This window comes from Anopheles coluzzii, chromosome 2, assembly GCF_943734685.1.
Source record: "Anopheles coluzzii chromosome 2, AcolN3, whole genome shotgun sequence".
In the NCBI taxonomy this organism is placed as follows: domain Eukaryota; kingdom Metazoa; phylum Arthropoda; class Insecta; order Diptera; family Culicidae; genus Anopheles; species Anopheles coluzzii.
In genome coordinates, this window is record NC_064670.1 from 68,611,858 (window position 1) to 68,626,659 (window position 14,802).

General features: G+C 45.5%; 1 protein-coding gene across 1 annotated transcript; it reads left to right on the forward strand.

The window, feature by feature from the left end:
* Positions 1-9,663: 9,663 nt before the first annotated feature.
* On the forward strand, positions 9,664-13,334 carry LOC120961203 (uncharacterized). Its single transcript, XM_040384895.2, has 4 exons — positions 9,664-9,824; positions 9,971-11,798; positions 11,844-12,734; positions 12,882-13,334. Exons 1-4 carry the CDS (start codon positions 9,664-9,666, stop codon positions 13,332-13,334), a joined length of 3,333 nt encoding a protein of 1,110 aa, XP_040240829.2.
* The last annotated feature ends 1,468 nt before the right edge of the window (positions 13,335-14,802 follow it).

The following is a 14,802-nucleotide window of genomic DNA, read 5'->3' on the forward strand; positions in this document are numbered from 1 at the left end:
ACGGCTCCGGACGGCTCCGACGGCTCCGGACGGCTCCGACGGCTCCGACGGCTCCGACCGGCTCCGGCTGCCGACTAGCGGCTCCGGACGGCTCCGACGGCTCCGATGGCTCCGGACGGCTCCGACGGCTTCATCGGTTCCGACGGCTCCGACCGGCTCCGATGGCTCCGGACGGCTCCGACGGCTCCGGACGGCTCCGACGGCTCCGGACGGCTCCGGACGGCTCCGACGGCTCCGACGGCTCCGGACGGCTCCGACGGCTCCGGACGGCTCCGACGGCTCCGGACGGCTCCGACGGCTCCGACGGCTCCGGCTGCCGACTAGCGGCTCCGGACGGCTCCGGACGGCTCCGGACGGCTCCGACGGCTCCGACGGCTCCGGACGGCTCCGACGGCTCCGGACGGCTCCGACGACTCCGGACGGCTCCGACGGCTCCGGGCGGAATCGACGGTTTGAATTTTTCGGAATCGGAGCCGGAGTAGCAATGCTCGGAAGCGATTCCGAGCCGTGGGTGCGATTCCGGTTACCCATCACTAGTATGTAGCCAGATATATGTTGTGTGTGAAAACCATTTTTATTAGCGTTAACCTCTTTCCCTGAACACGATCATCCCAGCGACGGTTGCAATCGCCTTAGCTGTATCCGACCGGCAGATCCTCCGGACCATCTTTGGCGGTGTGCTGGCTTGCTGACGATTACAGAGGACTGTTGATTGCTGTCGTAATAGGATACGATTACTTTAGCTTATTAACAGCATGCTGGCCGTATATCCCAGCAAGAAAGGTTACCACAATATTTCTCAGTGCGACACGACGTTAGCTGGATGAAGTGTAGCATAACTTGTCTGCGTTACGATGCATACTTCGATGGTGAGCTGCAGCCAGGATCCGAAAAATTTGGCAACCTATAACAATGGCAGGACTGTGAAAAGGAAGTGCTGAATCGAAGGAAAGTGAAATGCTAGTTCTATTCTATCAATTTAAAATCCGTAATTTACAATTGTTTATACTACCACTAAAAGGAAAGGTAATTATTTTCACATTGACATTATTTATTCCATTTCTCTACTAATAATATGCTTCTCTCCCGTTTGTTTATTCCTTTTCGGATCTTTGATACTTTCTGTACAATAGCTATGGCTGCTCATTTTCCGCGATGTACCGTCCAATGCTCAGGCGAACTTTCCTGCGCTGCCGTTACACGTTGTCACCATACCAAACAACATGCCGACCTCTATGCACCCGACGTCACAGCAGAGCTGCTCTGTTGCTAAGGAGTTTACGAAGGACATACTTGGAGTGTAGGTGTTTAAGGAAGGTATACACTTGATTGCCCACCTGCCTGTGATTGCAACCACCATGTACCATCTGCTATGTACACGTCATAGCATATCTGCTATGCAGAACATATTATAAACCACACTACCAAATATAGACTCTTAGCAACACATTTTAATAAACTTAGCAAACTAGTTCAGGTCACACCGTTCATACAAAAACAACCAAAAACACGCAGCACAAGCAAAACAGGCGTTATTGCAATTGAGTAAGGTAGACCAAGAACGCATCACATCGTATAGCCAATAGCGCAGCGTAAGGAAAGATAGACACACTGTAAGCCAAGGCAGAAACAGCATACGCATTATAACACAACACACTCTAAGCGATATTTCTGAAGGTCTCCACACACACAAAACTCACACTTTACCACATACTTTGTACTCCAGCACCCAAAACAACTTAGTCCACAAAAACCAGAGTTTTTATTTTTGTGTTTCGGACAAGGTGCACAATAGAGGGATTAGGGACACTCGCGGATCTTTGGTATCAAACACTTATATTCTAATAAAATAAGATAAACGTGATCGGGACTGTTGTGTGTATTGGGTCGTAGCCTATGATCGAGTGCCCTTCTCGGTAGCTCGATCACTCCCGAAACCCTTAACGGTCTTCCACGATCTCAGATGCTGTTAGTTGCAGGACACGGATCAATAGAAAAATCAATCACCACGTATTATAATTAGAACGCCACAAAATATTGTACCAAATCAATAACTTTTCGTAGTATAAATAAACCACCACCGATCATAGCAATTTAGATTCGTTCGAACTGCCAAAATAGGTCGTTAAACTTCCTAAAACTTTGTCAACCAACTTATTTCATGACCTTAGTTTCGTCCCCCTACCCTAGGTAAGGCTTCTAAGCTCAAACGGTTCCAAATGTACCCTTCCGGGTGTTCGTGATTGCCTGGACGTTCAGATGACAAAGATCCACTACTCCGCTTCGTACCAGTTCTCTCTGGCTTTACTGATTACACATAGCATGATAGTCAGTCCTACATATGGGGGCACAGTCCATTTGGGGCTTGAACCCCATGACGGGCATGTTGTAATCATACGGCCAACAGAAATGCAAATGCAAATTACCGCACTGTAAATAGCACGATATTTACGTATATTATCACATAGCTTATTAGCAAGAGTGTTACGTAGTATTGGGTTAAAAGTATTAGATTCGATTTAAATAGCCATGAACCGCAACATTGTACGCGAAGCAGCAGCTGCTCATTATTATCACCATCTTAATTAAGAAATAAATAGATAAAACGAACCATATCAAATCTGATCAGTTGTACCACTCATCAGTAAAGCACTCGTTCGTAGTGCTCATGAATTAAAAATGAAAAGTAAACGAAAGTTAGTTATAGTGCGATCCTTAAGATAAACGCAAAATGCACCCCGCAATGTGTAGGAAATTGTACTTCAACGCATAAAGTACGAAGGTTTATCCAATTTATTACAATATTTCGGAGCGCAGAAGAGTTAAAATCGTGGTACGGGGTTTCCTCCATTGGGTTCGTTAAACTATCCATCTCCTAGCGCTAATACTGGCGGCAAATCCGTCGCTGGCCACTGAGTCCACCGGAATCACTACCGTCCCATTGATTCCGCACTCTGAAGCTCCGAACCGGCAATCACGTGTGCTACTCCTTTCTACGTGTGCTTGTACTACTTGTTCCAAACTGTTGATTATCTGTGGAAAAAAGAGAACGTCGGAAAATTTTAATAATTAGGTGCTTCTTATAGCGTCCATCGATCGACCCCACATCCGTTAAAGCGCTTATTTTGACTTACTTTGAATTGCGTGATTTCCTCTGCGAGACAGAAGATGGCCGGGTGATTGTCGGGAGCAGCTTGCCGTTCGATTTGTTCCGCAGCAAATAGTACAAAAAGTTGTCGCCAATATAATCCCAAACCCGGTTCGTGCCAAGCTGAAGCACGTCCGTGGGATTTGTTATCCGACAATGGGAGGCAACGTGATTGCCCTGAAATTATCACATCCAATGTAGGTGCGAACGGATTGCCGGAAAGAAAATTGATTTTCCCCAGGTTCTTTATGGCCGATGGTGGCAGCATCTCGTCCATCGGCATCTGCTCGTGGTATCTGATTTCGATAAAGCACCAGCTGCTTCTATGTAACCGGGTGATGCAATCACTCGAAATGGAAATTGAGAAATTCAGACTGAGAAGTAATATTGTGTGGTAAAGCTGCGCTCATCAGCCCTAGCCGCACACAATAATTAAAATGCAACAAACTGAGATGGTTTGTTTACCTTTTCAGTATGATAGCTAACCACGTACACTACGATATCATTGATTGCCTGCGTGCGTATGTGAATTTTTAAAAATAACGGTAATTGCAAGGTAACTGTGGGACGGACAGTGTTCATGAAATGAAAATATTTGAAAACTCATAAATAAAAATATAACGGAAGTATATTTGAGTAAATAAATTTATGTTCTGCATTAATTATGAATCCCTTTCAATGTGTATCCGCAATAAATATCATATTTTAAACCAGCTCCTACATTTGCAAATTTAAGCAGTGCTACCGTTGTTCACCCATATCTTAACCCTGGTTTGTATCCCCATCGATGTACCGTACACATACACAATATTTAGCGCCACTTGTGCATATTTTTCAAAGCGCAAAGAGGCAATTGAAAATGGCTTACAATACTGATATGCTTTCTGATATTTTTCAGGACCGTGAACAAGCGATCGAGTGGATGCAAAAGCGAGCTCTTCTGCAGCCGGTTCAATTGTGCCCGAGATGTCCAAAGGAAATGAAGCTAACTCCCTACAAAAGCATCGACGGCTACAGGTATGTATGTCCCGACTACAAATGCGGCGGGACCAGCAGCATCCGGGCCAGGTCCATATTTGCCAACCACAAGGCTTCGCTTAGGAGCCTTGTGCGTTGTTGTTACGAGTGGGCCAATGGGGCCAACTCAACTCGTTGTGCGTTGGAGATTGGCCTCTCCCACAACACGGTTCTCTCGTGGTACGATACGATCCGAAGTTTTCTTTGGGAAACATTCGATCGTACACGAGAGAAGATAGGGGGCCCTGGCATGACGGTGGAAATCGACGAAACTGTCAGCACTCGTCGAAAGTACAACGTCGGCCGGGTCGGTAGTTCCGGTCCTCAGTGGCTTGTGGGTGGGATATGCCGGGAAAATAAGGCCATTTTCCTGGAGCGTGTCCCGAAACGCTCCCTTGCCGTTTTGAGCGATCTGGTGGTTCGGCATGTTGAACCCGGAACGAAAATTATGACCGATCTCTGGAAAGGTTATAATGGGCTGGAGGAGCTTGGATATCCCCACGAATGTGTCAACCACTCCAGAAATTTCCTCAATCCAGATGATAACAATATCAACACACAACGGATTGAGAATGTTTGGAGATGGTTGAAGGCATTTTTGAGAAAACAAGGCACTAATATTAAAAGCAACATGGACAAATATTATGCTGAGCATATCTTCCGGAAATGCAATGATGATGTGTTTGTCGCCTTGATAGATGCCTTGGGGAACCAAATCGAACATTTTTAATAATTAGTTTTCTTTTTTTTAAGCAGGTACACTCAAAGCAGATTCTCATTTGGTCCAGAGAAGCTTAGCTGCGAAACGGACCCAAGGAGGAGGTTTTGATGGCACCTTGCTAAGGTGCATTCTACATTTCCCCTCCTTGTAAAAAAAAAGAAATTAAATTTTAAAACAAATCCCTTTCTAAGATTTTAAGGCAGCGCAGTTGAAAACATCGATTTTTTTTTTATCGGGGGTTTTCCCCTGCGGTAAGTAATTCTAGATCATAGCGATCGGCTTGCACGAGATGATAACACAATTTCCTTCCTTTCCTAACACTTTCTATTTGCATGCCTCCTGCCGCACGAGCTCGCCGACATACGCGTCGATCCGGTTTTAAGTGGCAAGCGGGATAAGGGATAGATCTAGTACACCGCATACCATCCGACCGATTTCCCCAATCGGTAGCACACCTCACTAGTCGAGGGGGTTTCCCCTGCGGTAAGTATTGATACATCATAGCGATCGGTTTGCAAGAGACAATGTAGGCAGTTTATTAATATTTTTTTTATTTTTCTTCCTATTTGCATACCTCCTGCCGCACGAGCTCGCCGACCTACGCGTCGATCCGGTTTTAAGTGGCAAGCGGGATAAGGGATAGATCTACTACACCGCATACCATCCGACCGATTTCCCGAAGCGGTAGCACACCTCACTAGTCGAGGGGGTTTCCCCTGCGGTAAGTATTGATACATCATAGCGATCGGTTTGCAAGAGACAATGTAGGCAGTTTATTAATATTTTTTATTTTTCTTACTATTTGCATGCCTCTTGCCGCACGAGCTCGCTGACCTACGCGTCGATCCGGATTTAAGTGGCAGCGGGAAAAGGAATCTACAACGCCAACCATCCGACAGTGTTCACGATAAGAAAGGAAACGTCTCTTATCGTGGGGTTTCCCCTGCGGTAAGTTATTTCACATCACCAGTACAAGACGGTAACAAAATTTTTAAACTTAAATGTTTCTTTTTTTTTTGCATGTTCCCTACCGCATGAGTTCGTGCTACATGTTGGAATTACACGCGAAATGATAGAGAATCGTTTTTCAGTACACATGCCACAACACACTATCGGTAAGTAACCACATGCTCATTTACTTTTTACTGTATCTCTTATGTTTTTTTAAACGTTATTTTGTTTGTTTTACATTCTTTTTCATTTTCTAAGGTATTCGTTTTCCTTCATCTAACTGTAAGAAACAGTCACTGCGCAACATCCTACGATAGCCAAGCATATAGACGAAACATTAATGTTGTATCATGCTAACCCGTGACAGGCAAGTGCTCAGTAACTCACGCACGTCCTTCAACGCACACATCATGAAACATCTGGTGAATGAGATTGCTGAGCAAAACACTCACCAAACGGAATAGAATGGATGAGTTTATTTTATGCATCATGTACCTCCCTTTTTGCCTTATAATGTGACCAGTGCCTTATTTTTTTTTCTTTTGTTTTATGTTAGCATAGGATTAGTAGTAGTATTAGTTTGGTTTAATTAGATATAAAATTTTATTGTGCTAATATACGCATGGACTATTGAAACATATAATTATGTGTTTGTTGAGCAACACCATTTGGGTAATAAAAAAAACGTGTACTCGTGAGGAAGCACGCACTTTGAGTAATAATTAACATCAGATTTACTAATCATAAAACCAAACGTTGTGTTAGAGCGTATGTGAGGCCGTTGTTTGTTACGCTCGTTGTGTTGGCTGCGGTTCTCGGGTCGAACAAAATGCGGACAAGACAATTGGATATAGACAATCGATCCTAGCACTTGCCGCAGGTGCGTAATCCATAGAACAGTATTTCTTCTTGGTCGCGATCGTCCGACGTTCTCCGCTGGTTCAGCGGATCAATGGTTAATTCAAGCGGTGAGGTGAGCCTTTGCTTGTCACTATGGTGCACGTAACTATATATTAACAACATCTAGGAGTATTATTAAGGGCCATGGTTCCGTTATAGTTAAAACCACGCAACAAGCATAAGGAAACTGTAATTGAAATTTGAATCAGTTAACAAATTATCTAATGGAACAGATAATGAAGCTGATTTGGAACTGTGTACACAATCATGCACACAATCGTGACACTATCGCAAGTGTTTATTGCACTATAACGTTATTTACATGTTAAAATTATTCATTATACAAACACATATATAATTATTGCATCAAACATACTACTCATTTTTTTAACTGAAATTGTATAAATATATCGCATAACTCACCAATTGATAGCCTATTTGTTTTTCTTTCGTTTGGCATTAGGGTGTAGTAGCCACATTTGGAATATGTAATGTAATCATATTTTTTATTCTACTGGGTTCGGTCGGTTCGATCGGTAACAAGATAGGAAAAATAAAATAGGTGCACATAATAATATGCACGCACTAATAACAAATACTTTTACTAGACCCGTTCCAAACAGAGTCCAGTGTATGTTTAGTGCACCTTGTATATTGTTCATTTGAATCTGAAAATTTGAAAAAGAAACAAAGATATTAGCATTCTTTACACTTATTAAACGTACTGAAACTATATGTATACTATTATTACTATATGCCTTGCGTTATACTGCCGTCAAGATATACCGAGCGGGAGACCGTCACCATCCTACCCGAGCAGGATGACGTTGTACATATTCACGGCTGCGCCATAATGATTTGGTGTGGTATTGATGATACGTGGGAGCTGTGCCAAAAACATCAAACCATTCTCGCCTCCTTCTGATAAGCTTTAGCGCATTGGCTCCTTGGTGATGTCATCATCTGGTTTCTGCAGATAGTATATTCATTCCTTACAATCCAATATCCCCAGCGACTCGGCAAACGTTGCGACCGAAAGAGCCAAATCTTCTAAACATGTTCGTAGATTTGCACTTGAAGAGGCAACTAGATTAACCAAAAGAGAACATGTATGAAAATTATTGTGTAGCATATCTGCTATACAGAACATATTGTAATACACACTATCAGCTATAAACACATTGTAACACACTTTGGAAAGCCAAGCCACACCATTGTAACACATTCATTATAACACATTCAGTAAATCAGATCATACCATAGCACCGCAACCGGAAGAGTTCAGGCCGTCCATTCAAACAAATAACAGATGTGACACACTTATCAAAAACAACCGAAACGCACAACATAAGCAGGAACAGTATGTAACCCAAAGCAGGAACAGTATATGCATTAAACCCAAAACAGGAACTTAGTGACAAGAACCATCGTTCTTGCCAACAAAAGACAAACGTAACTAGCTGAGTGAAAACAATAACTTTCCAACATACAACCCGGAACCAAATGTGAGAAACCCTTAACTTCATTTGAGTATAAATAAAACCAACTCCGATCATGGCAAGTCAGATTCGTTCGGACTGTCAGGATAGGACTATGCCCATCCTACATCTATCGACTTCTCATTTAAAGAGTTTAGTTATGTCCCCCTACCCAAGGTAAGGCCTCTAAACTCCAACGTTTCCAGTAAGGGAAACCTCCTAAATGTTTCTATGATCGCCTGGACGATCAAGTGTCGAAAAGTCCGCTCGAACGAAGTTTTAATCCACCTCGGCTCATGTCAGCGAAACACTGACCTACCGCGACGGTACTGGAGGTGTAGCTATCACCCGAAGTACAGTTGTACGATCATCGCATTACATGGCGACCGTAACATTATCCAAACCCATTACAATTGAAAATGTGTGAACGATAAAGAGCCTCCACCTAGTCAACAAATAGCCACATGCGGGTCGCGAGCCGTACTATGCCGATCGTTGTCCTAACCGATCCGATCTGTGTCCTGCCAGCCGATTGGAACGCACCCTCCCCTTCGCTAGAGCCACCGACCGTGCGCCGATAGTCATGCCAGTTGTTGATGAAAAGGTGTCTGTGAACAAGAAAGAAACAAACATGAAACTCAATCGCACACCCGGAACATACAGCGCATCGCACCACAATAGACGACGCAACTTAACTTCCGCTATGCTTCTAGTCGCGATGGCCGGACACACTCGGCATCGTTACACAGTTTGATCGTGCGCGTAGCGAATATATCGAACGTATGCAGCCGGCTCTTGACCGCCCTCATTCGGCGTGAATGGCTCACCGAGAACCGGCTTCGCTGCCAGCTCGGCCGTGCCGATTGCATCCTGCTACTGCCGCTCGTCAATGCGGTGCACCTCGAGTGCATCGACGACCGGTCCGTGGAACAAGGCATTCACAGAAGATCCAGGAAAACCAGATGAATCCCATCAGCCGGGAACCAGCAACCTAAAAAAATCCGGACACCAACCATACCATTTTTTCGATCCTAAAAAAGCCCAACAACCGGAACGATACTATCCGCACCCTCACCGTCGATCTCACAGAACGAATGGGACGAGTGCTTTCCTTTGCTTCGGATAGTTGTGAATGTTTTTCGTGGTACGTGGGTGATGATTTTCAGCTCGCTCGAGAACACCTGCACGAACCAGGTCTCGTAGAACCGGCGCAAACACTGCAGCGTGATCAGCGTCATAGCAACCATCGTCTCGGTAGGCGTGGTGCGCACCGTACGCTTGTTGGTTGCCAACGTATCGAGGAAGGCGATTACGTAGTCCCGCGCTGGCTACATCATGACGGCAAATCCGGCCACCGACCAGAGGGCAGCAAAGACGTAGAAATGTATGAACCAGGCCTTCAGGATCTCCAGCAGGGACACCAATCGGTCCGATGATCCCTTCAGTGCATGCTTGTCATACCGGAACGTCTGCCGGATGGCAGTGGGCAGATGCTTTTTGATCGTTGCCAACAGTCCACCGAGCACCACGATCGTCACGATGAGGTTGACGAAAAGAAAGCTCGACCGAATATCGAACCACGGGAACCTGATGATAACCGCAACGAAATGTAAACAAACCGCCATAAATGAAAACAACACCAATTGAAACCGACATAAAGAGTGTGGAGCGACCCACAGTTCCCAGGTCGCATGTTCGAACTGTCACTGGTTTATTTACAGCGCGGTATTGGGTTTTTACCGGCCATGTTCTTAGACATCACTCGGATGCAGTAAAACTTCATCATCTCAACAAAGCGCTGCAAGGGAAAGCAGCTGGCATCCTGAACACGTCCATTCTGAATGGCAACAACTTGCAGGCGGCATGGGACGTCTTGGAGAGGCGTTTTGAGAATCCTCGGCTGATTGTCGACAAGCACATCGCAGGATTGCTTCAGCTGAAGCATGCACCCCGAGAATCTGCAAAGGACCTACGGAAGCTAGCGGAAACGTGCAAGAGTCATGAAGATGGCTTAGTATTTATGAAGCAGACTATCGACAGTACCAGCAACCTCATCATCACGCATCTGCTCAGCTCATGTATGGACGCTGACACAAGGAAGGCATGGGAGAGTTCGTTGGAACATGGAGAGTTTCCGGATCTCTTCAAAACTCTCGATTTCATCAATCGGCAATGTGAGGTGCTCGAAAGCTGCACGCCAGAGACGTCACGGAAATCAACAAGCACCAAAGCCTTCACCTCCACCACAGCTGCCAATCCATCGTGTGTTATGTGCCAGCAGCATCATACTCTTCAGAACTGTCCAACCTTCATCGCGATGTCCGTAGTGCAGAGGAAGAGCAAAGTACAGTCATTGAAACGTTGTTTCAATTGCCTCAGCGCTGGACACCCGGTTTCGCAGTGCCGATCGAAATGGACGTGCCGTATCTGCAAGAAACGTCATCATCATCTACTTCATGGGGAGCAGCTTCCAGCAGCACCATCTCTTCAGCCTCCAGACGCCGCTGCAACATCTCATCAGCTTCCAGTCGATGCAGCTCAACCAACATTCATCGGGGCATCGATGACTTCATTGACGACAGCAGTGCCATCCACAGTACTATTGTCAACAGTAGTGCTCAACATCACCGATCGTGCCGGAGTTAGCCATCCAGCAAGAGCTCTCTTGGATAGCGGAGCTCAATCCAACTTCATCACCGGCAGGATGGCACAGTTCCTGGAATTGCCGCGGAAGCTGATCAATCTTCCGCTATCAGGCATTGGTGGCAGTACAAGATCGAATGTGCGACATTCCATCGAAACCACCATCCATTCTCGATGCTCGAGCTATGCTGCGTCATTGGAGTTGCTTGTGTTACCGAAGCTGTCAGCAGACTTACCAACTCAACGGATCGACATCAGCCACTGGAAGATACCGGAAACCTGCATCTTGGCTGATCCATCCTTCAATCGGCCAGGAACCATTGACATCATCTTGGGAGCAACACACTTCTACGAGATCCTGAGGATCGGACGACTCTCCCTGTGTGACAGCATGCCAACCCTTCAGGAAACTGAATTTGGTTGGGTAGTCAGTGGTACCATCACCGAACCCATGTCACCGGTAATGTGTGCGGTGGCAACACACACGAACGAGTTGGGCAACCTAATGGAGCAGTGTTTCACCACCGAAGGCCTGAGCAACACACCGAGCTGGAGCAGCGGGGAACGAGCCTGTGAGGACCATGACACGGCAACCACCACCAGAGAAGAGGATGGCAGGTACATGGTCCAACTTCCACGCAAGCCAGAGATGATTGGCAAGCCTGGCAATTCAACGACTATCGCACTTCGACGGTTCCTAGCACTAGAACGTCGACTTCAACGGGAACCCGAAACCCAACGTGCCTATGTGGACTTCATGGATGAGTACCTTCGCTTCAGTCATACGAGCAAGGTGGCAGCTTCTTCAAAGAACGATGAATCGTTTTATCTACCACATCATCCGGCCTTCAAGACCGACAGCACCACGACGAAGTGTCGAGTGGTGTTTGACGCATCGAGTAAATCTTCAACGGGTGTGTCTTTGAACGACACACTAATGGTCGGGCCGACCATTCAATAAGACGCCACTTCTATTTTGTTGCAGTTCAAAATCAACACCCCATACGAGATTGGGGCAATCACCAAGAGAAAGGTGCTATCGTGCATCACCATCTATGATCCTTTGGGCATCGTCGATCCCGTAAAAGCCATGGCCAAGCAGTTCCTCCAACGCATCTGGACGCTGCAAACGGAACAGCAACAGCCCTGGGGATGGGATGACGAGTTGCCAAATCATCTACAAGGAGAATGGATCAACTTCCACAACCAGTTGATACATTTACAAAATCTACACATTCCTCGTGTAGCCATCAGGCCAGATTCGACATCAAGCCAGTTCCATTTTTTCTGCGATGCATCGGAAAAGGGATATGGCGCATGCTGCTACATCAGAAGCCGAGATGACAACGGAAACATCACGATGCAACTGTACGCGTCGAAAACTAAGGTGACACCGATAAATAGCAAACACTCCATTGCTCGACTGGAATTGTACGCTGCACAATTGGCCAGCTTGCTATATGATCGGGTCAGATTAGCGGTCAAGCTCTCATCTCCTGCAACTTTCTGGACGGATTCCATGACCGTAGTTCATTGGTTACGAGCATTGCCAAATTGCTGGAAACCATTCGTCGCCAATCGCGTCTCCCAAGTGCAACACTTGACCCAAGGAAGTGTTTGGCGGCACATCCCCGGAGTCGACAATCCAGCGGACTTAGCATCGCGTGGTTGCTTGAGTAAGGACCTTCTCGACAACCCGCTATGGTGGCAGGGTCCTTCCTGGATTCATCTACCCGAGGACCAGTGGCCAGAATCACCAGTACCATCATCATGTGAAGCAGCAGTAGCAGAGCAGCGAGTCACCACAGTAGCTTGTCCAGCTACAGAAAAACCACCACATCGCATCTTTACGCTGTGGGAGCGATTAAAAGACGATGTAAACCGTTCTAAGAGTGAACTAAGACTAACTACATTTATTCGATATTCAGTGTAACCACGGTTGCTGTAACCAATGGCTACTTGATTACAACTAAGACATTGCTATAAGCAATCCACCACAACGCTATACTCGTCATTCTCCAAGCTTCGAACGACTGTGGCATATTGGGTGCAATACTTCAACAAGCGCTTCAAGCGTCGACAGTACGTGGGTATTGGACTTACAACCCAAGATCTACGGGAGGCTGAGGAAGTATTGCATCGGCTGGCACAACAGGACCTACTTGAGCAGGAAATAAAGGCTCTTCAACATAACAAGCCGATACCTTCATCATCGAAGCTGAAATGGCTGCATCCGCAGCTAGGAGCAAGCGGCATCATTCGCATTGGAGGACGTCTGTCCAATGCACCTCTACTAGAAGACACCAAGCATCCAATCTTGGTTCCCAACAACCATCCACTGGCTGAGATGACGGAAGACCCATCAGACGCGCAACTCTTACCCCAGGCCATTTTTTGGTTGGGTCACATCTGCAGCAGGTTCCAGACGCCGAGACGACGATCGTTCCTGAAAACAGACTCACTCACTGGCGCCTAATACAACAGCTAAACCGCCAATTTTGGAGAAGATGGCACCAGGAATATCTTCAACAGCTTCAGCCGCGTTCGAAATGGGTAAGCGAAGGAAAAAAGATTAAACCAGGTACGTTAGTACTAATCCAAGAGGACAATGTGCCACCAACGACATGGCCATTGGCACGCGTTACGGAAGTTCATCCGGGAAAAGATGGAAAGATTAGGGTAGCAACGTTGCGCACAAGTACAAAAATGACCATCATTAGGCCTCTAGTTAGGTTGTGTGTTTTGCCTATCAAGTAGAGATTATTAAAATTGTTCAATTTTAAGGTGGCAGAATGTTGGATTTTGAGATAGGCAGAACACACCCGCAAGTTAGGCAATGAATTAACAACGCCTATGCATAGGCAATACGCATCACATGTATTTTCCCATTAGACAGAATTCCCATTTAAAAAAGTTCCAGTCCAGAATCCAGTTGGAATATTGCCAACTTAACAGGAATTAAACAGGAAAACGTATGTATCGCTAACGGAGCACGTCGGCTCCTGATAAGAACCCCCCAGAAATCACCAATAAATCGAGTTAGAATTCCAGTGTTAATACTTAGTTCTTCCTCCAATTTTTTGTGAGCATTGCCCTTCTTGAGAAATTCGATTCTCATTAAGAGTGGCCAGACCCCTTTGGCAATATCCGTTGTTCGACGGGAGTTTGCATCGGGGTGCCAGCCTTTTTCAAGGCTTTTGCTCGGGAGTACTGCTCCCCTTTCTAAAAATACAGTCCACGAGACGGAGTAGGCCGTAGAAACCTACAACGACCTTAAAGGAACTCCTGCGGAAATGGTGTACGGCCAAAACCTACGATTACCATTCGAGTTTTTCACATCTTCCAATACAAATCCCACAGAAGATACTTCTGATTTTATACAAAATTTGAAAAAGGCATTCCAACACGTACAACCAGTAACTCCTAAATGGAAAGACAATACAAAGCCATATATCCCGAAAAGCTTGGAAGATTTCAAACAGGTTTATGTCAGCGTGGACAGAGTAAAGACAGGGTCCATATAAAGGTCCTTATGACATCATTCGCAAATGCAGAAAATTCTTTGTCATCAAAATCAAAGATAAAAACGAATCAGTATCCATAGACAGGCTAAAACCAGCATTTGTAACAGAAGAATTTGAACAACAAATCCCATGCAAACCCAAAAAACGCGTCCACTTCAATTTTTAATCATGACTCCGTCACTGGTGGGGGGTCCTGTGGTGATCTTGGGTTTGACATCCCTGATTTATGTTATGATTTATTTACGATTTATGTTATTCAAAATTATTATGTTTTGTTCATATATTATGGAACATCACAGTATATTTTAAAATGGTTTATACTATTAGAAACAAAAATCTTCTTCTTCTTCTTCTTTGGCACAAGAACCGCTGTCGGTCAAGGCCTGCCTGTACTACCCACTAGTGAAGTGAGCTTGGCTT